Consider the following 27612-nt stretch of genomic DNA (forward strand, 5'->3'; position numbering starts at 1 on the left):
CTGTATGGACAAGTGGGTATAGATAATGGGGATGGACGATCTCCAAACCAACTGTGACTAAAATTATGATTGACCTGAACAAAGCTATTACCGAAATAAAATGCTCCACGCATTATTATCTCTCAACTTTTCATTCATTATTTTAAACTCATCACAAAAAGAACCCAAAATCCTCCAAAGAAATTTCTGATGCAAAATGCTGCAAAGTTCCTATAGTAATGTCCTGGTGGAAGACAAATTTAGACACATTCTATGAAGGAATAATCATTCAAAGATACTTAAATCTCCAAATGACCAGACTCCATCATCTCTTATAGAGATTGTTTCTTAGAACTGTGCTTTACTAAGAGTGTTAGTTTGCTTGAAAATGATTGATCTGAAACAGTTCTCTAATTAAGCAGCCATTTATGCTAAACTTAAACACATCCAAAACATGCAGCACAATGGACCCCAAGAACTAGGGATGGGTACATCTTGTCTCAGCAACTTTGTGAAGTAGTGTCACACAACTCTTCTGTGGAGCTCGTGACTGATGTGTTACCTTTGTCTATGTGCTGCAGGTTGTTGCTGCTAAGGTTGAGCAGCTTGAGGTCTTTAGACAGCAGGAATTGATTGGGCCTGAGATGTTTGATGATGTTATTGGACATGTCCATCCCCACTACTTCAAATGGCAATTCCGGTGGTATATGATTCAGATCTGTGGAGAGAAACAAAAATAAGAAATGTTGAAGGAGAATAGGTGTAGATGAGAGTGTAAATCGTCAAACTAAACCGTACATTTGCCAGAGGATGCAAAAAAAAAACCCAAAAAACATTTACATTGATATTAAAAACGGAACCATATCTTCCCGTTGATAGATTTACTGCTCCGAAGCAGATGCGCAAAGCACATGAGGTCGGAACAGGGCCTGAGCTGAGATTTGGAAACTCAATCAGTCTGGAACTTATATGTTTTCAAGATGTCCTGTGGGTTGTGTGAGACCTTTTTATGTATTCAAGATGGAGCATGTATAACATTGCTTGACTTGTTTTTTCCTTATTGTTCCTGCCTCACATCCTCACATTTGTCTTAGAAAGCTCGCATTTTGCAAATGCATTATCTTCCTTGCATCGAACAAGGTAGTTGCAAAGCTACAAATAAACAGATGGACGTTTAATGTGCTCTGACAATAAATGTCATGTTGTAGAGCTAAGTGCATATGTGCTTAACATATGCCTGAAAGCCTTGTGCCAAAAAAGTGACATTTTAATGGTTTATGAATCGGTTTTGAGGCTCCTACAGACATCAGACCTGATTCACCTGTTAGTAGGAAAAGTAACATGAAGAGTGATAAACTGGATGTAGCACATGCTGCCGCAACGTAGGTGGCCTCATCAACCCGTTTCATCATTTATCTCTGGAGCAAAATGGTTGCAGATGAGAGAAAACATGCAATGCATTGCAGAAGCTTTGAACATGCCCTGGTTTACTTTTTGTCTTGTTACAACCACTACGTTTGGGATTGCATGAAATACACCAAGATAAAGTCAAGAATGATAGCAGAAAGGAAAAGAGCACATAAATTGTTAAAGTGCGGCATTTGTATTCAACCTAACACAATATATATATATATATATATATATATATATATATATATATATATATATATATATATATATATATATAGCAAAACGCATTCACTGCAATGACAACAGCGGGTTTTTTAGGTCTGGACTCTGACTGGGCTATTAAAAACATGGTTTATGTTCTTAAAATGTAGAATTAGGTCACTGGCTGCATGCTTTGGGCGGTTGTCCTGCTGGAGAGGGAAGTTATGTCATAGCCTCTAGTCTAGTTTAGCCCCCATCAGTTTTGTAGTAGTTTGAGTCCATAAGCTCCAACCAGCTTCTCTGTCCTTGCTGGAAAAAAAAAACTTCCCCACGGCATTATTCTGCCACCACCATTATGGTTTTGAACCCTACTGGATTAATCTGTTTCCTCTTTCCATTTGGGCACAACTTGGTATCTGCTCAATCAGATGAAATCTAAATAAAACACACTGTGATTTATACTTGTCCTGCTACAAAATGTGAAAATGTTCAAGAATATTGTTATAGTTACATTTTTATCTACTTTTTATTTAAAAAATAAATATTCAAATCGCTCCTGAATGATAATAGTTATGTGGATTTCCTCCATTTTCCAACTTAAATTGAGTTTATAACTTGCTAAAAAGGATTGCTTATGGATGCTTTTATGGACCAGATGTTGCAGTCTTCATCTTCACTCCAACAGATGTTGCAGCCAGTTATCCTAAAGCCTTGTTACAATAAATCACTTCTAGTTTAAGAGAGAAGAATCACACACGCAAAGCACACACCCATATATTCAGCACGAGAAAGCCCGCAGGCAGGAAATGTACTGATTATTTTGCTCTGATGCTGATAGCAGGCAGACACATGGACTTCGAAGACTCTGTGGTTTCATGTTGCGAGTCATCGGTCCAGCTCAGCAAGAATACTTCCCCTGAGACATCCAACGAGGATCCCAGCACTGCCTTTAGGTGTACATGTGTCTCCAGCTTTGTCTAAAAAAAAAAAAAAGCTGGCATTCGATTCCAAACATGCATTCCCAGGCTCTTTTCCCAGACTTTAACCTTGAGCCAAAATGTACATTTCTCTTTCTATCTGATACATCCGTGGTCCCCAGTGTTTTGAACTAATCCTCGACATGTAGTCGAGGATTCAGAAGGAAGACAAGTTTAAAATTGGAACATTGGTTTGGGAAAAGTCGGGCCCAACAGCCCTACAGCCTACTTGAAATCTAAAGTTGCAAGACTTACAACGACCCATCTTTTGATATTTAATGCAGCCAATATTATGGTTTCAAGCTGTTATTAAGCTCAACAAATTCTACATCTGCTAAAAGTATCCCTGACTGAGTTGAATTCAGCTGAACGGATGAATGACCACATAACAGGGGATGAGAGATAACATGTCAGGAGAATTAATCGTCAGTCATTCATAGCCGGGCTTGGACTCTGTGCTTTTTGCTGAATCTGTTAAAGTCGTTACTCTGCAGAACATCTGTTCCACTTTTTTGCACCATAAAAGAAAAAAGACCTCATGTATGAAAAACTGCTGCTTCTTTGTGAGACTGTTTCAGCCTGTTAAAAAAAAGAAAGAAAAATGTTATACTTAAATGTCAGATCGCATTCTGTTGAAAAACAACAGCAATGTTTTCAAAAACCAATTTCAGCAATTTTAAGTCGCTTAAATGAGGAGCTACCACTGTGCGCATGACATGTTACATGTATCAAGAAGTATGATATCAAAATATATCCAGGGCTCTTTAAATATGTTCAAATCCGTTAAGATGTATTTTATAAGTTTTTTTTTTTTTTTTTTTTTTTTGCTAAATACAACCATAAAAATGTGAATAATTTAAGTTTAAATGACAGAAAATTAAATCCAAACTTTTGAAAATAAAATAACTGACAATCTTCCTTATCCCAGCTAAGAATAGCATCCCCATGGAACAATGCTGCCATCACTGTGTTTAAAAGAGGGTATGTGATGCTTTTTTTTTTTAAAAATATGAAGAGTTTAGTTTTCTATTGCAAACAGCGTTTTGCACTCAAACTTCAGTTCTGGTCTCATCTGCCAAAAAGCTGACTTATGGTGGTTGACTCCTTTCACAAATGTGTTGAGTTCTGTAAGCTATCTGTAACGTTTTTTTTTTAGGGTTGATCAGAGCACAGGTGAGTACAGGCACACCTTGTAAAAAGGGATTAAAAAAAATGCAATAAAATTGACATTGAAGTAACATAAATTGCAAAACTTCAAGACATATGCATAGTTTTGAAACGCATGGAATGAAGCATTGCTTTCATGATTTGTTAGTAGTGAAAACTAGTTCCATGACATTTAAATCTCAAAGGAATGGGCTGACTCCTGAACAGATTTACAGGGTCATATGCAGGAAACCCTCTAGCTTGAATCCTGACCTCACTTTCCTCCCCTCGTACGTCATAAAATATCTTTGACGGATTTTATTATCGCATTTCCAAGGTTTTAGGCACACAAAGGAAGCGGAAGGTGTTGTAACACTTTTCATGTTGTCCAGCCGGAAAAGGAAATAGTTATTTTTACAGCACTGTCTTTAACCTTTAGGGTTCATCTGTGTACCTAAAATGGGATTTATATAGTTTGGATACAGGAATTCCAGTTTTTGTGCTTTTTTTTTTTTTTTTTTTTGTCTGTTTCTCATAAATATGGGAAAGACAAGGTAAGCCAAGAGAACACACCATTCAAATGGATCTCCAGAAACCAGGAGACAGATAGAAATCTACAGTCAGAGCAATAATGAAAACGTTCAACTCTATACTGCCTCAATTAAATTACTGCTATGTAAAAAAAAATAAGTGTATTTGTCTTTTTACTGTCACACAGATACGACATTAGGTTGAAATTGTCCATCTTAATACAGTCCATGACAAATATGACGCCGTATATTTATCCAGCAAATTACTAAAATAAGGCATGATTAGGCATAATTAAGCAAAGTATTTTCAATATGATTGCTGTTATGTATAGAACATTCATCAAGAAACAGTGATATACATAAACCACGCTGACTGCATGATGGTGGCGTGAGGTGACTTTGTGGGAAACATTTATAAACGGATTTAAACCTCTCAAACTGAGGGAAACGAGGCTGGAAGTGGAGACAGGTCGGTCTTGCCTCAATGTACAGTGCGGAAGATGGCTTTTTGGGGTCCCCAAAATACCATATTAAACATTAAAGGCTTTGCAAACCAAGTGTAGAGGAGGCCTCCAAGGAAAAGTTTTTTCCGTCCTCCCATTGCAAATGTAAACACGTGGAGTTTGGTAAACCGTAATGGGACTTTTAACTGCTACTGTGCAGTTTGGTCAGATTAAGTTAATATAAACCTGGTAGACACCAAGTACTCCAGTTGTGCCAAACGATGAACACGTGGAAAAAGCACATCATGCCCAATGTTAGGTATAGTGGAGCATCTGTGATGCTGTGGACCTGTTTCTGTCAAAGGGTCTTTGATCACACAACTTTCTTCAATGACCTTCTTAGTCCTTAGACCTGATTTCTAGAAGATCTGTGCAGCGAGCTGAAGGGAAGAATGCATAGGAGACAACCTTTTTTTTTAAATCAAATTAAGGGCTTTTCTTTTTGTTCAGTTTATTCTTTGGCAATAAAAAAATGTAATTATTTGAGGCGTTTTTACACTTCTCTTCTTGGATGCCAACAATTGTTGAGGAGATGCAGGTTCCTAGAAGCACAAGCCAACGAAATGTTGTTATAAATATCACAAAACCAAAACAAATAAATCAATTAAATTGAGGAAAGTGTTTTATTTTACTTGTGTTTCTTTGTTAGATATGTACAAATTAGACGTAAGATAATAATGTGTAGACCGCAGGTTCCCAATCTTATCAGCCTGCAACCCCCAAGATAAGATTGCCAACAACCCACCTTTGGCAGGGTGGGGCCATTTTTTTTTTTTGTGTGGAAAATATGAGAATAAAGTCATAAAATTGTGTCATTTAATGAAAACTCTTACAGAAAAGCTCAGTCTCACATCTGTGTTAAGATGAGAAATGTTGAGCATCTTGTGAAGTTATACATGTTATCGAATTCACATAAAAAGGAATTTCTGAATCGAATTTTAGCAAATCAGCATCAAACGATCATTTGTGTCAGTACTTTAAAACAATTGTGTAATATTGTAACATGATTGGTTTAGTATTCTTTTGCACCTGATATAATCACTTAATTCTCGTAATTAAACAAAAAGACCATTTTTATTATGGCCATTGTAGATTAAAGAAAATAAACTATTTGCCACGAAGGAGTACATTTCCTCATTCAATTCACATATCTGCGAGAAAAACTTTGGAAATGTTCCAAAGTCAGAAAAATGTTTTATTTTTCCATGATTAAAGGTATACATTTGCTATATTAAAACAAGTATTATTTTGACATTGTAAAGTTAGAAATTGTGGATCATAATATGGATCATCACAAGAGCCCCAAAGGCCCCCCCAGGGGGTCCTGACCCCCACTTTGAGAACCTCTGATGTAGAACATATAATACTATCACACACTGGCTCCAAGTCCTTTCTTTGAGAAACTTTGTCTTAAATATCCCCCCCACACCATTTAATCTAACCACAGAGTTTGAGTCTCCAATGAGAACCATGTGAAATCAACTGCGGTTTACCTCAAAGGAACAGCCTCCAAACCAGAAGGGAGAAATGAAGACAGAGGAAAAAAATGGAAGAAAGAAAGATAATTAAAACGCAGCTTTCAAATAGAAAGATCTCTGTCCTTCTGCTTTTCTTTGGGTTTTTCTATTTTTATCAGCTCAGATTTGCTAACATAAAACCCTTTCTGGGCAAATTGGTTTCAATGGCCAGTAACCAGCGTCAAGGTATAAAACATTTTATCTATTTGTGTTTTGTAAAGTATGTTTAATGTCAGAAAATGTGCCGAGAGTTTTCTGAGAGTAGAAGGATGAAGTAATGATGATCTGCATTGCTGCCCACTGCTGATCAGTGGGCGGAGTGAAAGCGATTACAACTTTTCCCTTACTTACGGAAAAAAACAATTACAGCTTTTTTGAAATATGTCCGGTAAAAAAGAAAAAAAAAACTTGGACAGTCATACAGTGAAAATCATGACTGCAGAAGCAATCATTGTTTCTCATACTGTGAGAATCTAATGTCCTCCTATGCCTATTACCAATGCTAAGCACTGAAATTAGATTTAGCTCCATCTGAACTAGGCAGAGGTAAAAATAGTTCTGCCTGTGGCACTGATTTGTGAAATCAAATTAAGATGCTGCTATTCACTCAACATGAGATCATGCCGCTTCATATAACATGACATGAGCTTTTGATAAATACTTTGTAATTAGATGAAGCTAAATGATAGATGATAAGACTTACCTCCCTTAAGGCACATTTCTCAAAGTTATATCATATCATGGCACACTAAAGTTCTCCATGAGAGTTTAGGTTGGAAATGAGACAAGCAAAGCAAGGAGAGACCATGGGGAAAATATTGAAGAGGAAATTACAGGATAAAAATATATGGCTCCTTCTAGAACAATAGGACAGAAATCAAATTCTGATTGTCCTGCGTAGCTGCTGTAGGATCTTTATAAAAAAAAATTGCATAATTTTTCTGTTTTAGTATCGGAAGCGTGACGGAGAGTTATTATCGGCTACCAAAGAGAGAACGAGGTGGGGGAGATTGATGGTATAATGGCTCTGTGAGGAAAACAGAGGATCCTTGCAGTGGTTAAGATAAAGAAATGATTCAGGACTCTCAGTGTGGAGAGAAAAAAAAAAGTTGGAAAGTATGTGAAAAGCTTCCCCCAGCGTGCACACAACACAGATGGCGCATTGTGTGGTTTTGGCCTGTGAAGGTTTGCTCTCCCTGAAGGGTATAAGGTCTCCTTTTATAGATGGATATGGAATCAGTGACAGGGTCTTCTAACGAATATCTGTTCGACTTAATGACTGATGAAATAAATATAAATGCATCTGCATTTGTTCCGAAATCATCTCAGCCCCTTTGGCTACGATTAATGAGTGTCCCAAAGTGTGTTACGTTTTGGACTTCTTTTGCTTCATTTGCTCATCTTCTCCAAATGCAAAACAAAACAAAAAAATAATAATTTAATAGGATAATAAATGTGTTATAAAGGTATATCTAATTTTAAAATCAGTTTGATTTGGGTAAACAATGACATCAGAACCTCCTTTGAGCATGTCTGATCTAAGCTTTCGTCCCTTTATTTATTTATTTGGATAAATAAAAATAAATGCAACAAAGAAACATATCCATAAACACACAAAAGTCGATGCACAAAAGGGAGCAGGCTGACGTAAAACGCTTCCATTCCTCCTCCACCCTAAATTCATCACATTTCAGCCCCCTTACCACTAGTACCTACTTGGCTCATCTTGACCTATCTCAAATAGGTTTCTAAGGTTTCCATTAGCTGGTACCAAATACTGATGCTTATGATGAGGTCAGTGGGTATGGTGGCATTCTCAAAGTGCTAAGGATCTCCTGGCCTCTGCCGCTTCAGCGACGTCACAGTGTAGGTTATACCTGGAGAATTAACAAAAAAATAAGAAGAGTGCCACAAAAGAACTAAAGAGGAAAGCAGTGGAAGATGAGCTGGAGGACCTTCAGAACCAGCGCCGCGTGCTCAACAGTGTGATGGAGCCACTTCAAGTACATGCAGAAAAGTTAGCTGAAATGGCCGAGGCATAGGCAGGAACAAAGATGGCGGAGCCAACCACAAAGTCTAACATTCTTCGCAGAAGATTCAAAGACAAAAAAGCTGAACTGCTGCAAATTGATAAAACGATCGAAGAAAAGGCCGCACAGTTGAGACACTTAGAGCTCTGAATTTGAGCATCAAGTCCTTCTCTGTTCTTCTCTGATCTCAGTATTTGAGTCCAGTGTCTGTTTTAATTGTAGCAGTGCTGAACGTTGAAATCCTTCAATTAAACATGTCTCTTTTTGAAGCCTTTGCTGTTTTGGGAGACAAAACTGGAGAAATCATGTGCGCTCTTGCCACACCACAACGAAATAACTTTTTGTCTTGGGTTAAGGTTAAAACACACATTATTGTATGTAGTTCTTTTTTTTTCGGCAAAAAGAGTATTTGTTAAGTAACTAATATGTATATGATTTGAAAACATTATTGCACTTATTATTGCATTACTACAAAAGTTAAGAAAATTACAGCAATCCATTATTTTGTAGTTTGTTAACCCTAACATGAATGCAAAAGGTTGCCACTACAGTTTCAACTCAGCCGTGTTGGTATTAAAAATATTCTGACAGTATTAAAAATAAGTATGAAAAGGTGTTAAATCCAACTTAAGAATTGCTGTACACACCCTGAGTTTACAGCTTCCCCAAGTTTAATGCAGTTAAACTCTCTCACCATCTGCTGCTGTTAGCTAGGGAGGTCAAATAGACCCACAGCCAGCTCCTTCCTCTCTTTGTTCCATGTAGCAAAGGTAATAAAAGCAAACACACCTCTGCTGTCTGGCTGTAGCCAAAACAGAGGTCTGTGAATTTAACTTACAGTATATGCTCAATTTCACTGGACAAGCAAGCATGTCTCTACTGTTTGCTGAATGTGCTTTTTATGTTAGGTTCTGCTAAGCTTGTCCTTTTCCTTTTTTTTTCTTCTTTTTTTTTTACATATGACTGACATTCCAGACATAACCAAGTGTCATTCATGTCATGCCTGTGGCTGCACTGTTTTCTTTTAGCATGCACTCATGTTATGTGAACTCAAGGTAAAATGGACGGCCAACGGCTCTCTCACCTTTATGCCTGCAGTCCAGCAGGAAACCGGGATATTTGAGGTGGCAAAGGGACGGCGCATCGGGCTTAACGAAAGGACGCTCTGGTTGGGACTCCGGCCTGTTGTCCTCAGCACACAGCAAGTCTGCCTTAAGCTTTTTGAGCTTCTGGCCCTTCAGAGACCGAGGCTCGGCACACTTGGCGTAATTGCCCAGTTGGCGATTGCTGGGCACCTGCAGGGTCCTGATCAGGCTGTCCAGCGGGCAGCGGCAGGTCCAGGGATTGCCAAAAATCCGGAGGTAGCTGAGGCGGGGTAAGGGTAGGAGGACCTCCTCTGAGGCTGTCCTGATGCGGTTATGCTGGAGAAGGAGGGTGGTGAGCTGGGAGAGGCCACTGAACGCGTCGTCTTCTATCACGGAGATGGCGTTCTGCTGAAGATCCAGGCTCTTCAGCTGGGTGAACTGGGCGAACATGTTATCACTTAGAACCTGAGAGAGGAAACGTCAACATCTGGTCATCGTGGAGGTCCATGTGAAGAAAACAAGCAAAACTCTTAAACATCTGTGATGAGAATCCTAATTTAATTCACAAAACTCTTAACATTAATCATCAGTTGTTTTAAATTGTTCAATAACTATTTTGATGGTTTGCACGTCAGCTGTTTGACAAAAGTTGTTAAACTTATATGATGTCAGACGTCCGAAGTGAAAATGGTCTGTAGCTCGATAACAAAAGCTTGGTGAAAGCAGACAAAGGTCAAAGCAAAACCAAAAAGATAAGACAGGATGAAAAGAGCCACAGCGCATAATTTGGACAATTAGAGGTCTTATTTTTCCAACATGCAAATGTAAGGCAAAACTCAATGTGACGCTGATGGATCTTTTATAAATCGTCAACCAAAGCCGGGCAGCAGTCTCTCACATTTCACAACCAATGTTCCATCTATGGTCTGGAAATGTGTCAGTTGGATCATTTTCAAGCCATTTATTTTCCTTTTCAGACAGACTCTACTACAGCAGCTCACTAAAAGTTCAAACTCAGTTTAAATTTGATTCATGCTTCACAGATGTTACATGATTAGGTATTTATATTTCTGTTTTTCTTAACCATGTGTGAGTTGCAGTAATATTCCATTGGCATCAATTATTACCTTGATTTCGAATTAGTGACAGTACGGTATAATTTATCCTTCGCTGGCTCTGCTGCAAACTTAATTAGTCAATTAAAATGGAATCAACCGATTAAACATATAATCTGTAAAAAAAAAAAAAAAAAAGGAAGAAGACAAAAACGAACAAAAATACAAGGCAAAATGCAAATTCAGTTGCTTGTAGCATTCAAACAACCCATTCCTAACAATAAATATCAGAACAGGAATCTTTGTCACAGCAAACACACAACCTTACCTTTTGGTTGAAAGAATAAAACAATCAGTTTGAAAGGCAGATATGGAGCACCACCTTCAGCAGTGGGAAAGTTATTCCCATTAGCATTCAAAGCAGCAAATTTTACCAAAATATTCCAGTTTTATATTAGCAAAAGCACAACACTTCACCAATGCTTTTGCCGTTGCCTTCACTGCTCATGACAATGCTTTTCTGAATACAAGGACACGTTTGTGTTACTGTATTACTGACATTCTATGGTTCGATACTTCTTAATTCCTTTAGAATATCTATATTTACATAGAGACTTATTTAATATGGAATACATTCTATTCCAAAGCTTGTTTACATGTAATATATATACTTGTTAGCCCACTTCCTAATGCCATAGTTTAATAATTTCTTAAACATTTTGAAAGTGTTTGTTGTTGCTGTTGTTTTATGCAGAATTTCAAAATTCAATACAAATTCTACTTTTTTGAAAATCACAATTCTACTGTACAATATACAGAAAGACAACTGATTGCGCTATTTTGAAATATTGTTAAAAGAATAGTAAAACATATTTTTACAATTTGTTTTCAGTAATTTACATACGTTCGTGCCACAACACACTGATAGGGGTCTATACATTTTATGCCTTTAATAATAATAATAAAAAGATTTAAAAAAAGTTAAGTTACAGGCTTGCATAATCAGAAACTACAGTACTGTGCTAAGTGCCTAGATGGTAGATTATGATCACTATGATTTAAATAAAAAGCTACATGATGTTATGCAAGATCAGAAAATGTAAAAATCCTCCACCTTCCACCTGAATTATACTGCCTATTGTTCACGTAGATAATTAATGTCACATACCCTTATTTACTACCCATGTGGCAAAGTTTTTTCCAACACCTGTGACACACAAGTTCCTCACAAAAACTCCCATTCTGAATGTGTTTTTGATCTCAGCCCCAAATAAATGGTGCACAGATGCTGACCATATCAACAAGCAGTGCAGGGTTGTTGTCTTTTATGACAGTAAAAAAAAACAACTCAGACATCATTTTTGCAGGCAATTGCAGGAAACTTTTACTCATCCTGTTTTACGATCCTGATCTAGCTGGAAACATCAGATTAATCATCCATTTCTTTCCTCTAAACTGATGCTGCTGCAGTGTCTTTTTTAAAAAAAATTCTATTTCGCATTTTTTGATCTCCGTTACGCTTCAACAGACACGGAAGTTAATGTTTGCTGCTCAATTCCTTGTGTGACTTTTGTTGGGAAATTGTAAAGATGTTAAGTTGCGTTGGTCAATACAGCTAACATATCATTGTTTTGTGTTATCCTGCTTGCAATTTTTTTTTCACACTAATTGTTTTACCATTGAGGCTGAAGTCTCGCTCCACATACCTGAATCTTATTTCTTCCCAGCAAAAGGTGGTGAATGTCTTTGGGCCAGTCCGGCCTCACCAAAGTCAGCTGCCTATCCTGGCAGTCCAGATACTTCTCTCCCGCCTCCATGTACTCCTTGCATTCCTGAGTTTGACGCCTCATGACGCCGGCCCTTCCTCTGCCTCTCACACGGCCCCTGGTGCCCTTCTCTGTACCCTTTGACCAGGGGCCTCTCCGAGGTTCAGCTGACCGAAGGAGCAGCAGGAGAACGACGATGGTGAGGAGACGCATGATGGGAGAGGACAGAAGGGCTCTCTGTAACTGGGTCGATGTATTGGAGATAGTGGAGGGACACAGGAGCCCGGTCAGAACTGTTCATTCAGAGACAAGCACAGTGGAGGAGAACAGGAGAAGGTAAATGAAAAGGACAAACAATATCACATTTGCAACTGCACATATTTGAATCAAATGAGCATACACTATAATAGATAAAAAAAAAGATGAACTGTGAATAAATATCACCTGAAGCCAGAGAAACATGGCGGTTTGATTAAAAAGGATGAAATTCCATATGCAAATAGGCCTAGTTTGATGGTAAAGGCTTTCAAGGATTTTGCCATGTTTCATGTGAAGACATTTATGTTGAGGAATTAGACAAATGTCATAAGAGTCAAGCTCAGATTAAAAAAGGTAAGGCTTTCCAAAGAAAATGCTTTCGTTATCTCCGAACATGTACAATTAAAATTTCAATGTTTCTTTATTTAGCTAACCAAACCAAGATGATTATCCTCCTCTACATGCCATACCTCCTTGTATTCTGTTAGATCCTGACTCTGTGTCAGCCTATGTGTTATTTTATATGGTAATGTGGATTTTGTGGAAATTCTATATGAAACCACTGCTATTCAGCCTACATATACAAGATCCGTGTAAAAGATTGTGAAAACACAGCAAACACATTAATATTTTTGTGTAGCTGCTTAGCGTCACGTGGAATAAAATGACAGTTCTCCACTAGTGAGCTATGGAGGTTTGTTTCCCCTCTGTACCACTTAGTCATTGCTAAATCTTTCACCATGCGACTTGGCAATATAAACTTGGATCCTTGTTTGTCACGGTTTTAGTTTTTGTGTTTTACTTTTGGAGCTATCTTCCTGTCGGCATTAAGAAGATCAACACATACCTTCCTCATTCTCCTTCTCATTTGGAAAGGGGACTTAATGAAATTCCCACCTTTGTCACATTATATTTGTACACCATGGAAACAGGAAGTTAGGAATTATTAAATAGTTTCTAGACACTGATCAACCCTAAAAAACCTACCCATAAATTACCATTTTTTTCTAGGTTTGTGGATTAATATGGAGGGTGCTGTAATTGTAAAACCCTTCATTTTACACATAAAGGTGTGGCATCAATGTTTACATGTACATTTAAAGGGGCAATAAGTAAGACATTTACTGTAAAGTGAATCAAAATCATTCTCATTTCCGTCGGGTTTCACAGCAGCAACGGACCGTTGAGGAAACGGCTGCTGTCTGTGGCAGGCTGTGTGTAAATGTTGTTCCAATTTGGAACAGTGTCATTATTATTTATTGCTCCTTTAAATAAACCCAACTCAGATGTTAAATAAATATATAAACACAGTAGGGGAAGTAAATGTTGAACCCATTAATGTTTACCTTCGCAAATGTATTTCTATGGGGACTACTGACGTTGAATACATATTGGATGTCATGAAACCACTCATGTAATCGAATAAAAAATAAATATGACCACAAGAAACAAAAGAGAAATTACAGAAGTATTAAACGCACAAAGAAATGGAGGAACGACAAAGATAGCCAAGAAACCAGCGGAAATCTGTCAGCATTCAGAAATCAATTCTGCCTGTAATCTTATCAATATCACCCGGTTAATTCCCAATTAATGGGTAAAAGCAAGGAGATGTCTCAACAACTTCACAATCTTTATGTTGCAAAACATACCAATGGTATGGTTACCCATGCATTTCTAAAGTTTTCAATGTTGCAGTGAGCACAGTTGCAGAGACAAAGGCATAATCAGCCAAGAACCGCTCACAAAGTGCTTCAGAAAGGGAAGTAACTCGCTCAATGCAAAGGTCTCTACACACAATCACTCCACAAGATGCCGCCGTTAAAGCATATTGAAACTGATTTAAAGTTTGGAGCAGAACATGTAGACAAGGAAATGAAATATTGTGGAGAGTCAGGTGAAGAAGGCAACCTTTGGTAAATTTACTTGACAGAGTCGGCTTTTGGGAAGTGAATAAGACAAACGTTAGTCTAATCAGGGCTTACAGACGCAGAAAACAGCGACAGACGCTGAGATTCATCACACTGCTAAGCAGAATCATCACTGGAAATCGTGCGGTACGGTAGGGAAGCTGGTATTTTTATGAATGTCTGACAAGATGACGCAGTCTGCTCATGCGCTCTTTGTTATCAGAGAACCGTGCCACTGAAAAACTGGGCCGAGCCCACCTATCGAACTGGTCTAGATTTAGCGCGGATCGGTTATGTCTGGCACGGTGCAGTTCAGTTTGCATTCCATTTATACTCCATAGTTATCTCAGTTAGTTAGCTCGGACCGCTCTCAGCGCGGTTAAAAAAGGGTAGTGTAAATGGGGCTATAGTCCCTCCAGCGTGTCCCGGGTCTTCGTCTGGGCCTCCTCCCGGTGGGACGTGTCCGGAACACCTCACCAGGGAGGCCTCCAGGAGGCATCCTAACCAGATGACCAAGCCACCTCAACTGGCTCCTCTCACTGTTAGTACTTAAATGATATGTCCTATTACTGAATTCAGGAGGCCTTGGAAATTTAGGATTTTTAGGATATTTTCAGACTAGAGTTTTGTTTTAAATGTTTCCATCTTTCAAAGGAAATGTTGGGTATGAAGGCATAGCGACTCATAACAGATCATTCACGTTTAATCTTTTCAATTTTATACATAGTGCTCTATTTACTTTTTTTCCTCACGTGTCTTGTCTTGGTATTTCAGGCAAACCATACAGAGAAGCTTGTTGCTTAGGCTAGGTTTTGCTCTATGAAAAAGATATCCGAAAAAGGAGTCCTAATTGCTTGAATGACCTTCTCTTAACTCTGTTTGGTGGAAGGCTGCAGCAGCCCCAGCACAGGGGCCACTGCGGTGCCCCCTATCCGTCTTCTAAAGTCCATCATCCCACACCTCAAAACCCTATCAGTGTTGTCTTGCGTATCTTAGGGAGGGGGGAATGGGCGCCAGGGCCCCCGCTAGTCCCGTCCACACTGATACAGCAACCAAGGTCAGGGACTCCCAGATATCCCCAAAGACATGCTCTATCTGTTTACATTATGTTAGCGTCCTGCTTTAAACTCTGACATGGGAGGGGATGAACGTTTGTCCCTTTGTCTTGCAAATTCGGCTGACACAGCAAAAAGACCAGAGGTGTCTCCATTTGTTTTTCAAAGGTGAAACGAGCTGGCCCTGGAGACGGCAAAGAAACACCGTGTCTACACATTGGCACACATGTTCGGATTGACTCGGTCCAACTTTAACAAACCACAGTCCTCCTTCCGTCTCACACAGTGGAACAAGACTGTCAGTGCAGCTGGTTCGGTTCCTTTTGGAATAACAGATGGGATCTGCGAGTTTCACAGAAACAGCTGAGAATGTGTCTGCATGCACTTTCCGTTGCACTGAGGATTGCCCATCTGTCCGACTATATCAATCACCGCAGCGCTAGCAGACTTTAATGTTGAACTTAATTTGTGCTAAAGTCATTCCATACAACAATTCCTCTAAATCAGACAAAAAAAAAATGTACAGACTTTATTTTCTCCATGATGTGTGTAATTGTTGCCTCATTCTCCATTGGTACAAGATGTGCCCCTGTGTCGTTGTGAATTTAACTACAACACTTATATGACATATTTTAAGAGGGTTGTTGGTCTAGTGGTTAGAGCATTGTGCTTGTGTCCTGGAGGTTCTGGGTTCAACTGGGTTTGACTACCACTCTGAGCCCCTGAGCAAGACCCTTAACCCCAGATTGCTCCTCAGGCGCCGGACAGTGACAGCCCAATGCTCCCCAAGGGGATGGGTTAAATGCAGACAACAAATTCCATTGGAATGTATGTTGCAATGACAATAAAGATGATTATTATTATCAAAACAAATTGAGTTTTTTTTGCTTTAACAAACTCCAGACTAGACAGAAAAATATGTCCCCAGATGAGGCTCCAGGTTAAATCTGGGTTTTAGTAGCTAACAGATTCCTAGTCAGTGAGCTCCGCTCTGGTTTTAAAGTATTGGACAGCATTACAAGGGCAAAGCCGTAATGCTTTCAAGGCAGTACAACCTTATTCTTTGTTAGAGAGAGGTCAATGAGAAAATGATTTGCCAAAGCATTCAAGCCAAATGTAAGTAAAAAAAAAAAAACACATTGGAATGAGCCCTAAGATCCCTGTAAGAAGGTACAAATTCTTGTTCCACTGACACCCTTTAAACTTGTAATTGTAGACGTGTTCGCTGAGTTACGAGGCACAGGCCTGCGGCTTTAGCCATCTGCAGAGCAAACTGTAAAATGAGAAGCTGTCTCGTTATGGATGTGACAGAGTCCGCTGGATGCTCAGAACCAAAGGACCAACGTGCTAATCAACCTGCTTTATATGAGAGAGTTAAAACGTTGCTGGGAAGGTTCTTTAAAAAAAAGAAAATGCTGACTCAGGAAAGTATTCATCTGAATGTGGATTATGTGACACTCCAAGGTAATACTTCCAGTTCACATCAATTCTTTTAGAAGTTTTATGTCCAACACGTAATTTTCTTTGTAATATTGGAGAACATGGCTCATAAAATCATTCTTGCATGTGCAAAATGCAAATGGCACTTGTGTGATATCATCCTTATCCTATACCATCCTTATTCAGCATGTCTAAAACTTATTTTGCTGCATAATAGTCTGCATTCGTTTTATCATTCTTTCCCTTTTATCTCTTCTTTCTTTCACCTCTTCTCTTTCTCTTCTTGCTCTTCCTTTACTCTCCTACTTTCCCATTGTAGTGTCCACATAATTTGAAATACTCCCCACAGGAATCACAATAAAACTACTTACATGCATAAATCAAGCGGAGCACTATGGCGAAAGCTGATCGCTCCACTTGGGGAAGTAAAATCTGTCGAGCTCTATTTGGCATTAAGACATCAATTCTTATTGCCACATTGCTAGACAGGACACTGGGAAAAAATTCAAAAATAAAAATAAATAAATAAACTAATGCATTCTCGTGTGCGTTTTTTTTAATACTTGGTGCATATCTCTGCTTTGTGGCTGAAACGTTCTTGATGCACTACCAATTATTTAATACACCACAGCCACGAGTTTTGCCAACCAACCCAAAGAATAACACATCCTCCACCGTGCTTAACATTATACAGTACATGAGGCACTTTTCTTTTTACACATCTTTGCCAGATCATTCAATAGTTATGGAGAGCGTGCTGTGCAGTGGTGTCTTTGTTTATAATAATGAAACAGTGGCTACTTGGCATGCTATATTTTCATTTTCCCTTCCTGTCTTCTTTTGCACATCCACGGTCAGGTCTTAGTGACAACATGTCCAGGAGGAGAATCCAGACATCCCTTTCCTCAACGACACGCTTTTGGTTCTTCCTGTTTGTTTCTACACCAGAAGGAATTCATAGTCTTGCCAACGAGTGCTGGGTCTGCCCCAAGATGTGCTCCCATTGATGTGAGCTGGTAAAACCTTAAAAGGAACTCACATCCATCTGTCCATTCCTCACTACGCATCGCCGTCGCTCCCATCGCACTAATCTGTTCAGTGACGATGATGATTTTTGAAAAGAAAGAAACCCTAAAATTCGAAAAATGTTATCTAGTAGAAAATAAAACCATTTTGTTTGTTTTGTTGCTGGTCGAGACATTTGCATAAGACGTTATGCACTAAAAGGAGAGAAAAACACCCAAAAATACCACTAACTTTCTCTTCCTTCTCTAAGGACCATGGCAAAGGTCTGTCTGCAGAGGCTAGAGCACATTCTGGCAGTGCCCATAACAAATCAACACAGGCCAAACCCATCCCTGTGATTTACCCTGACCTTGTGACTGTGCTAAGCCCAAATCAGCCGTCTCAGTCTAGTATTATATCCCACCCAAGATCCCAATCATCAAGCTGTGCCAACCCAAAGTATTCTCAGATTGAAAATAGTCTCCTCATTGTAAACATTTAGGAGGAAACCCTCAAGGTTGTGGTCAGGTATTTCCTTTGGGACTGTTTTTTTGTTGCCACCGCAAACTGCCCTGAGCCTGAGTGGAGTTTGGTCTGGACCTAAAATGTGGTAGCAACATGTCTCTCAGCTCGGATGAGGTAAAAACAAGCCTGTAGTAAGGCTGAGAAGTCTTTGTGGAACAGACCAAATGCCTGGAAAAGCGAAACCTTCTTCTGTATATCGTATTTAATTCTTAAGGACAGCTTATTTAGGCAAACTCTTCTTCCTAAATAAGCATACTGCTGGAAAAGTGAACAATGAACATGAAGAGAAGAACGAGACGCGAACACTAAAGGTGCTCCGTTTGCGTTGAAAAAATAAGTCATTTTCATCATCCGACTAAATTATACACTGAAAAAAAAAATGCTTAGGATGTACTTCATTCTTTAGTGGACATTGGTTGCCCACGACCTTCTGGTTTCGTAGCAGCTGATAATGTGTTAATTCAAGATGATTTGGTCTCTTCACTTCAACACAACTCAACCATTTCCCTCCAAAACTGCTTAATCAATTAAAACCGATGGGGTTTTAAGTAATTGGAAGCTCACTGATTTCAATACTGCAACATGTAGATTACTAAAAGTGTCTCCATACACTGTCAGCTATTTGACCAGTATACCAGAAAAGACATCTGTGAACTTCAAATCTGAATCTTGGCTTCAGCGTTATGTGAAATTTATTTCTCCTGAAATATTCTGTTCCCTGACTTCTTTAGGTTTATATATTGTGATGTTACGTTTAGCGGCTACCAGACGGGTGAGGAGGATATGCTTGTGTGTAGCAAGCACACAACTCATGTGAACCAGCAATGCATTCTGTGCAACAAGAGTGACAGATTATTTCTGGAAAAAATAATTTCTCTCATTGCCTTAATTTATTATTATGTTCTCTAAGTGCATGAAACAATAATGTTGCAATGATAATGTTGAATCAACACGATATGCTTAGTTAGGTCCAACAAATGCAAGTTTTTTTCGTCTTTAGTCATTGTATCTACACAATATTGACATTCTCTTTAAGACATGAAACAATAGTGTTAAAGTAACTAAAGATGTTTAAGTCGAACCAACAGATGCCCGATTTATTTTTTCCGGTGACAGTTTGTATTCTAACACCATCATGTGCTTCGCAAACGCTTTAATGGGAAGCCCGCTTTCGTCCAGGATTTTTCTGTAATAAGAAAAACCCATCTATCCATCAACTTGCTCAACAAGAGTCCGCACAACACCATGTGTTGCAGTGTTAGTGTCGTGGCTTAGGTTTTTGTTAGCTTATTTTGGACTTTTCTTGGACCAGCTTTCACCTCTCAGCCACCAGCCACTATCCTGTCAGCTCTGCCCCAGTCCGTTAGCCCACATCAACCCCACCTGCTGCCAGTAATTAGACTAAACTCTGGTCACCTGTTCACCAGCCCACATATACCTGCCTCAGCCAACTCATCCCCCTGCCAGAACGTCTCACTTCTCTTCTCGTGTCAGATCGCCCAGTTCGATGTGCCCTTGCTCTACCAATCCATGTGTGCTCAGCCAGCTGGACTCTTCTGTTAAAGGTAAACTATGCAACCAGGGTTGATTTTCCAGCGAGGCTCCCCCCAGAGGGCGGAAGTAAAAGCGCACTGTCGTAAAGATGCTCAGCTGTTCTGGTTTCTCCGTCAAGCCAGGCGCGGTTGTTTTGAGCTTAGCAGACAGGCGAACGCAACGAAAAGTCGAAAAAACGGCAGTACAAACAATGACTATCACAGTGAAAGTATGAACATGCACACAGACACAGAGAAACCATTCCAATGTTACTTACAATCGCATCAGCAGAAACGCGAGGTCCACGTCAGCCTTGCAGGCTTCGTTTTCTTTTAGCTCTGCCCGATGTTCACCCGTGTACGACTCCTCTCTCTGTCCAGAGCCCTTTTCCTCTCTCTTGCCTGCTCCGACATGGGCTTTCGCTGTTTTCTCGCTGGTTCCGCCATGATAACTGCACAAATATCGCCACTGCGCTAGCAACGAGCATGCCTTTCACTGAGGGCGTGTAGCAGTTCTCGCCGTAAAGCAAGACCGACTCTCGCGATGCACCAGACTTCTGAGCCTGTGGGTGCGGGCCGAGGGCTCCTGCAATTGTAAGTACGGTATTTCCCCTACAGACCACCAGGGCGGCCGAGAAAACCTTTGTTCGACCTGAAATGACTCATTTAATCATCCAAAACAGTATGGAACATATTAATTAACTGAAAAATGTTGCATAGTATGCCTTTAAGTCCGCCTGTGTCTCCGGGAGTTCCAGCCGCTTGCTCTGCCCGTTCTGGTGGTTCCCCCGGTCTACATCGCCTGTTCTGGTCTTTTACTGCGATGCTTACTGCTGGTGAACCCGATATTCAGCCGGACACAGAGTTAAGTTTAAAAGGTTTGTTGCGAAGGTGATGAGTTGTGGTGGGTGAGGCAGACGAACGGAACCAGACTAGGCAGATGAATCTTGGCAGAAGGTGCGGGCAGGCAGGGATGAGCAGAAGAGCAGAGGATGCAGGTAGCGAAAGACCAGAACAGGTGGAAGCTAGTCCAAGAAAAGTCCAAAAATAACCAAACAAAAACCTAAACCATGACAAAAAGTATTATCAACAATGCAATGGTTTATTTGAGTTATAACAGCTACTTTTCAAGCTTCCTCTATCAGCTAGCTGCGCTGCACTCCGACTGCTAGCTTGTAACTCAGCAGAAACGAGGAGAGGATTTTCAGTTTCAGGTTTTTCATTTTTATATTCTTTACATTTTTTTTCTTTTTACAATGTCTGTATTAGAAGTATCAGCCTTTGATCAAAGCACTGTTCTGGTGACAGGTTGTAATCATAATTTTGAAGCATGTAAAGACTTTGGCTCCTCAATGTCTGAAGTTCAGATCTACACTCATATTGTCCTTGGCTTATCATATTACATGATCTAGCCAGGACATAAACTGTATGATGTCACCATTTTATGCACATACCAAATTATAGGCCAGGCAAGTCAAAGACGCTCCAACCATGATTCCAAAGTAAAGAGAAGTCCCCTTCGAGAGCCGTAAAGCTTTTAGACCTAAACATTCATCCCAGGAGCCAGGGGACTGCACAGTTGGTTACTGGCCTTGAAGTCCAATACTAATACCCACGTTCAAGTAACACTGAGCGTTCGGGCATCAAGAAGGAAGAGTTCAGAAACACAAAGATCACTGTCAAAGAGAGTGATAAGAAGAAGGAGGGGCGGCTATGAAAAAAACACTGAAGATTTTCTTCTCCCACAAGCAAAAAAAGGGAAGTGATTCTTGCTCCTTCAGTCTGTCAGCTATTCAGTCAAGCTGTTCACGGTAGACAAGCAGACAGAAAATTGGAAAGCAATGAAGACTTGTGAGAATGGAGGTAGATTACATCAGCCAAAAAGCCTCCATGTAAGCTGAGCTTCCTTTAAAAAATGAATAGGGGTATGTCTCGCATGAGTGTGTATGCACAGTGTGCTGCAAAAACATTCTTATCTCTTAATAACTTTGTCATGTTATGGATGATTACAATAACAAACTTCCATAGATTTGGGGATTTTGAGTGACATATTAACACTTGGTGTTAATCTCTCACAAAGTCTATGAGTGTTGAGTTGTGAAGTGGAAGAAAAATTATCTAATAAACAGTTTTATCGCATCTCTGGACGTATGTTTAAAGTTGTTGCTCAGCTGGAAGACGAACTTCCACCCCAGCCTCAAGTTTTTTACAGCTTCTAATTGCCCTTTATTTCTCTACATCCATCTCCCCATTAACTCTAAATAGATTTCCTTTCCCTGCTGAAAAAAAAGAGTTTCAACAGCATGATGCTGCCACCACCGTGCTTAACCGTAAGGATCTGATTAGAGCCCCTTCTTCCACATTTTTGGAAATTGTTTTTTTTGCCCCATACATGGCATGAAGCAAGCAGCAAATGGTGCTTTTTTATGGCTTTCTTTCAGCAATGTTTTTTTTTTCTTCCCTAAAGGCAAGATTTGTTAACCTGTGACCATGCGTTAATCAATTGTAGCACTGTACCTTCTGCACATTATCAATCTGGGAACGCTCTTATTGAATCCATTTGGGGAAAGGAGCAGAATTCTCCAAGCTGATTGGGTGAAGCGACACCCAGTGCCCGCCTACCAAAGGTTGGTTTTAGCCAACCCTCGGTATCAAATGAAAACGTAAGCAGCTGCTGCTACGAGGAAGCAGCAGCTAGTCAGAAGATACGCTAGTCAGGGCACTTCTTGCTGTTCTACTATCAAAGAAGAAATTGTGGATTCTTACAAAACAGATGTGATAGCAGCAGCTACGCGTGCGTCCTCCTGTGCTGCCGTGTTTATGTTGGTTCAGCTGTGGGCTCAACCACTCTTGCTTTCGACGCAGTGGTGTGTCCCATCTTAAACCGGAATACTGCAACGTGATTGGCCCGAACCAGTTTTGGTTCAGAGACAAACGGTTGAAGCGGGAACCATAAAAGATAGATTCTCATGTGTTTGTGAACGCACAAATACCGCGAGAATTTAGGCAAGGTTACAGATTTGTAATACGTATCCAAACAATACGTTCTTCTGACAGAGCTGTGGGTCTCTGCAGCTCACATGAGTTACCCTGGGGCTCTTAGCTGCATTTCTATAATGCCCCCATTGCCTGGCCTGTAAGTTTAGGTAGACGGCCAGGTCTTTGGTAGGTTTGCTGTTGCACCATGTTATGTCGTGCTTTAAACTTTTCCACAACTTCACATTTGTTTTGTCTGGTGTGTTCCTTACGTTTCAAGGATACCCCTCGGTTTTGTTTTTCTCTAACAGATATGAGTCCTTCAAAGAACAACCTTGTTTATACTGAGCTCAAATTATACAAAGTTGGACTCTACAAGACTGCACTGGATTTTTTTAGGGGTATTAGTGTAAATAGGGCCTTTCTTTTTTTTAATCTTCCTCTTTATAAATAGGTTCTGCTTTCTGTAGTCTGTCACATACAATCTCAATAAAATACAAGTAATGAAGTTTGGGGTTGAAACAAAACAAAATGTGAATGGTGTATTGCAAGGCATTGTTTGTTGAAGACATTTGCAACAAATAAACAGGAAGAAAAATAAGTTAACATTATTTAAAAAATAATGTTAACTTGTCTCAACCTATTTCTGGTTGAGACAGGGCATACAAAACATGTTCTGTGTATTAAGCGCTTGTAAGAGAGAGCGCTCTCACAGAGCCTAATTGAAACCAGAAACGTTTACCTCTGCTGCAGAGGAAAAAAAAAAAAAAAAAGTTTTGAAAAGTTGAGTTTGAGTTTTTCAGTGAGGTTCAGTGGGGTTGAGCACTCAAAAGCAAACAGTGGAGGGTGGACTCGTCTGATTAAAACATGCCAAAGGGCTTGTCCCTGCATAAAATCAGATTTCCATGTTTCTGGCACTCGCAAAGCTGCTAATCCTACTTGCACATCAGTGTAGCTTGTTAGCGACCAATGCACATTTATTGGTCAGTCATCTAAACACTTTCAAACATATTTATCTCCCTCAGCTCACCATCTTTCTATCCAAAAGTCAAACCGTCTTTCAAACTGCCTCATTAGACTCCGGGAGATAAAAAAGCTGTCATGAGATCTTAAACAGACATAGTCCCCCCCCCCCCCCCCCCCCCCCCCCCCCCCCCTGCACAGCTATGTCGCTTGCTCTGGCTCAAAGCCAGACGTGTGTGGTAAACATATTTGAAAGAGTGCTCCTAAACCAGTGTAACCGTGGCAAGCTAAACCCGCCGGACACCCAGTGAAAGGGGGGTTCCGCTCTTTACAGTCAGGCTAAAATTGCAAGTTAAGCAAGTTGCTCTCTTTCCCCCCGCCGTTTATTCGGTGCAAAATTCCAGAGTGAAACCACATGGCGCTCCAGCTCCACGCTGCATGAGCTCGGGTCTTATCTGAAGACTACAAATGGCTTGTAACTCTCCAGTCTGTCGTAAATGCACGGTTGGTTTCCCCCGTGAGTTATTCAATTCAACAAATTGCTAGTGATTGTTATTATTATTATTATTATTATTATTATTATTATTATTATTATGTCACCACATAGTGTTAACTAGCTGTGTATATGATGAACTCGAGTCATCCGGAGAGGGCTCCCTTCCAGAAATGCTTCCTTACAGTACAAAAGGTTTCCAAGTGGAAAAGTTGTAATGGTGCCAAATGAGGTTCTTGGCTCTATCTATCATGGCAGTTGAAATGGAACCCCTTTGAGTTGGGAAACATAACAGATAAGCGTGGAAAAATCTTTCACAACTTTGAATGTGAGACGAAGATTTTGCTATAATGGGGAAAAATACTTTTTAGTGTAAATTTGAGTTGCCTCACAATGATAATTTCTCTTGACATGCATGCATTTTCTTCACATTATAGAGCATCTAAATCGTAAGTATGTGCAACTATTCTTTCAATGTAATAAGTTGCATTCAAAGATTAAAAGATTGTTTATTGTTCCCGCGCGTTACAGTGGTGACATTTGTTTTTAGACACTTCGGCTAAGAGTACACATTAGACAACAGGCAATGAACAAAGGCTACAGGTTTGTTTGTTTTTGTTGGTTTTGGTTTTTTTTTGGGGGGGGGGGGGTCTTCATATTATAGCGTGAAAAAGATTTGAAAACATAAGAAAGAGTTAAAAAAAGATGAGAGTTTCAAAAAAGATAAGAAAGAAAGATGTAATAAAGCACAACAAAAATAGGATAAAAAATAAATAGCTTTTTATCAGCATTGGGGAAAGTTTCTCAACACAAGCTGTTCTGTGCAGCTGACAGGTTTTTTTTTTTTTTTTAATCATGCATGTTGAATCATGACTGAGCAATAATTTTAAGATTAGCTGCCAGCACACACTCCAGATGCATTTTTTTAATTTTTTTTTAAGGAGTTTTAAAGTTTCAGTCCTACCCGTGCAGAGTGAGAATCTGGCCCGGGTTCGTCTATTAGAACCTGCAGATCTCCGGTTGGTCCCGTGTCCCAGGCTCCTAATCCTGTCATGAGTGCTGCATCCAAGCCAAGAATATCGGCCTGGGCTGCCGGAGGAACTTGGAGTGAGGGACAAAGAGTGTCTCTCTCTTGTTCTCTCTCTCTTTTCTCTCTCTCTCTCTCTCTCTCTCTCTCTCTCTCTCTCTCTCTCACTCACTCACTTTTCACCCACTCAGCTGGATCACACTGTGAGCAGTAGAGTAAAACCGATCCTGCATCTGGTTTAACACTACACATGCACACACAAACTCCTAACACGTGTGGGAGGGCCGCAGCCCTTTATTGGTCCCCTCTGTTTAACCCGTGAACTTACTCCAGGACGTGTTGCTAACTGGTCCAGACTGAGCAGAAGACAAATAGAGACCGAGCTTCTGGGTGGCAGAGCAGCAAAATCCCCTCATGCAAAAAAAAAAAACCTTCTGCCCACCTGTCTGTCTGCTTTTTTTTTTAAATCTTGTTAAACAAAGCAACAAGGGCTGGAAATCCGCTGGAAACCTTCATCCGTCCATCCCGTACCTACTTATCCGTGCAGAGTCACGTAGGGGCCTGTCTCCAGCAGTTACTGGGCGGGAGCCAGGGTACGCTGTGGACAGGTCGCCACACAGGACAAACAACCATGCATGCATATGAGGCAACTTGGAGATACCGATTATCCTAACATCATGTTTGTGGACTGTGGGGTGAAGCTAAAGTACCCACGCTTGTGCAGGGAGAAGGTGCAAACTTCTTACAGAAATAACCCCAGTAAACACTGTGCATGCAACCGCGCCACTGTGCAGCCCAGATATCTTCATATACTTGCAGAAAACTCAAAAATTAAAAACTGAGTATGAACTAAACCCAAGTTAAAGGTCTGACTATGTACAGATACAGGCACTTGTAGTTATATGAGGTTTAAAGATGGACCATGATCATCCCCTACACGATACATATGAGTTTGAGCATCATGCTCTGGGTATACTTTGGTCGAGAGAAGAAAAGAAAAAAGAACATTGGGCATAAATCTCAGTCTTAATGTGCAAAGATGGTAGAGACAGACAGGCATTTCTTATTGCAGCAAAAGTTGGTTCGCGAAAATGTTTACTGACGGGGGGCTTAATACAGATATTCCGCATGACATATAATTATTGTTATAATAATTATTATTATTAATCTGTGCAAATTGTTAAAAACAATATATTTTTTCCTTCCAGTCCACACGTGTGTTCTACTTTGGGTTTGCTGGTCACGTGAAATTCAGTAAAAACATTTCAAGGTTTGCGGTTGTACTGTGAAAAAAGTGAAAATGTGTAAGCTGCATAGAGACCAGTATGAGTTTAGCATCAATGATTAATTTAGCATTAATAATGAAAACAGTGCGTTGGTGTGTAATACAAGCTCGCATTATGTGAGTGACTTTCAGATGTATTTTTACTGTACTGAATTATTTTGGTCATTTTCTTCTATCATTCTTCTATCCTATATTTAATTGCTTGCTTTGATGTGGGACTTTGACCAAAATTCGACTTTGATCCAACTATAAATCTTCTGAAAGGAACCACAAGGGGACTTTTCTTCAACACATTTTCTTCATTGGGAGGTCTTCTGTAAATTCCACATTTTTTAAGTTATGTTTATGTTTGACAAAAATCTGGTTTTACTTTCCTTTCACGTTGTATAATCAACAAATTAGATCTTAAATAATGATATGTCAGCTTTCCTCTCATTTTCATCTAACAATGCAAGTAAAACTGTCAAATTAATAAACTACCAAGACTATTTAACAAACCCTTGAAACAGCTTTGTGTCATTTCGCGTCACTTTGCCGCTTAGAGCCAGGGGTTCTAAACTTGCAATTGGAGACAAGGGATCTACAACGATTGAAAGCTAAATCCTAAACTAAGATCAAGCAGATCAGTTTTAGTCAAGTAGACTAGAATCAGCTGAGCGTAAGTGTGTGTTAGTATTAAGGTTGTCACGACACAAACATTTCAAACTCGACATCAATACCCAGGAAAATATTCGATACTCGATACCATTTTTGATACCATAGGGATACAAAAATTACAAATATTAAAAGGCAGAAAAATATTTTATTAACATGAAAAACTCCACTTTTCCAATCTCAACATGGAACATGCATTCTCAGCCGAATCACAGATGCTAGTTAAATAGGTGCGCACGTATGCTAAATAAATAACCCAAACAGAAAATATGCCTACTAGCATGCTAGCC

The 27612-nt window shown here is 39.7% G+C and overlaps 1 protein-coding gene across 1 annotated transcript in view; it reads right to left on the reverse strand.

Annotated features, from left to right (window-relative positions):
* lrrc17 (leucine rich repeat containing 17) overlaps positions 1–25565 on the reverse strand; it is a 30993-nt gene extending 5428 nt beyond the window's left edge. Inside the window, exons 1-4 of the mRNA XM_036149016.1 lie at positions 25321–25565; positions 12140–12492; positions 9378–9843; positions 542–697 (exon numbers count right to left, since the gene is read on the reverse strand). Coding sequence (XP_036004909.1) covers positions 542–697; positions 9378–9843; positions 12140–12412 — 895 coding nt within the window. The 5' untranslated portion in view covers positions 12413–12492; positions 25321–25565. The remainder of the gene's footprint in view (positions 1–541; positions 698–9377; positions 9844–12139; positions 12493–25320) is intronic.
* Positions 25566–27612: the final 2047 nt, after the last annotated feature.

This window comes from Fundulus heteroclitus, chromosome 17 (assembly GCF_011125445.2).
Source record: "Fundulus heteroclitus isolate FHET01 chromosome 17, MU-UCD_Fhet_4.1, whole genome shotgun sequence".
Taxonomy (NCBI): Eukaryota; Metazoa; Chordata; class Actinopteri; order Cyprinodontiformes; family Fundulidae; genus Fundulus; species Fundulus heteroclitus.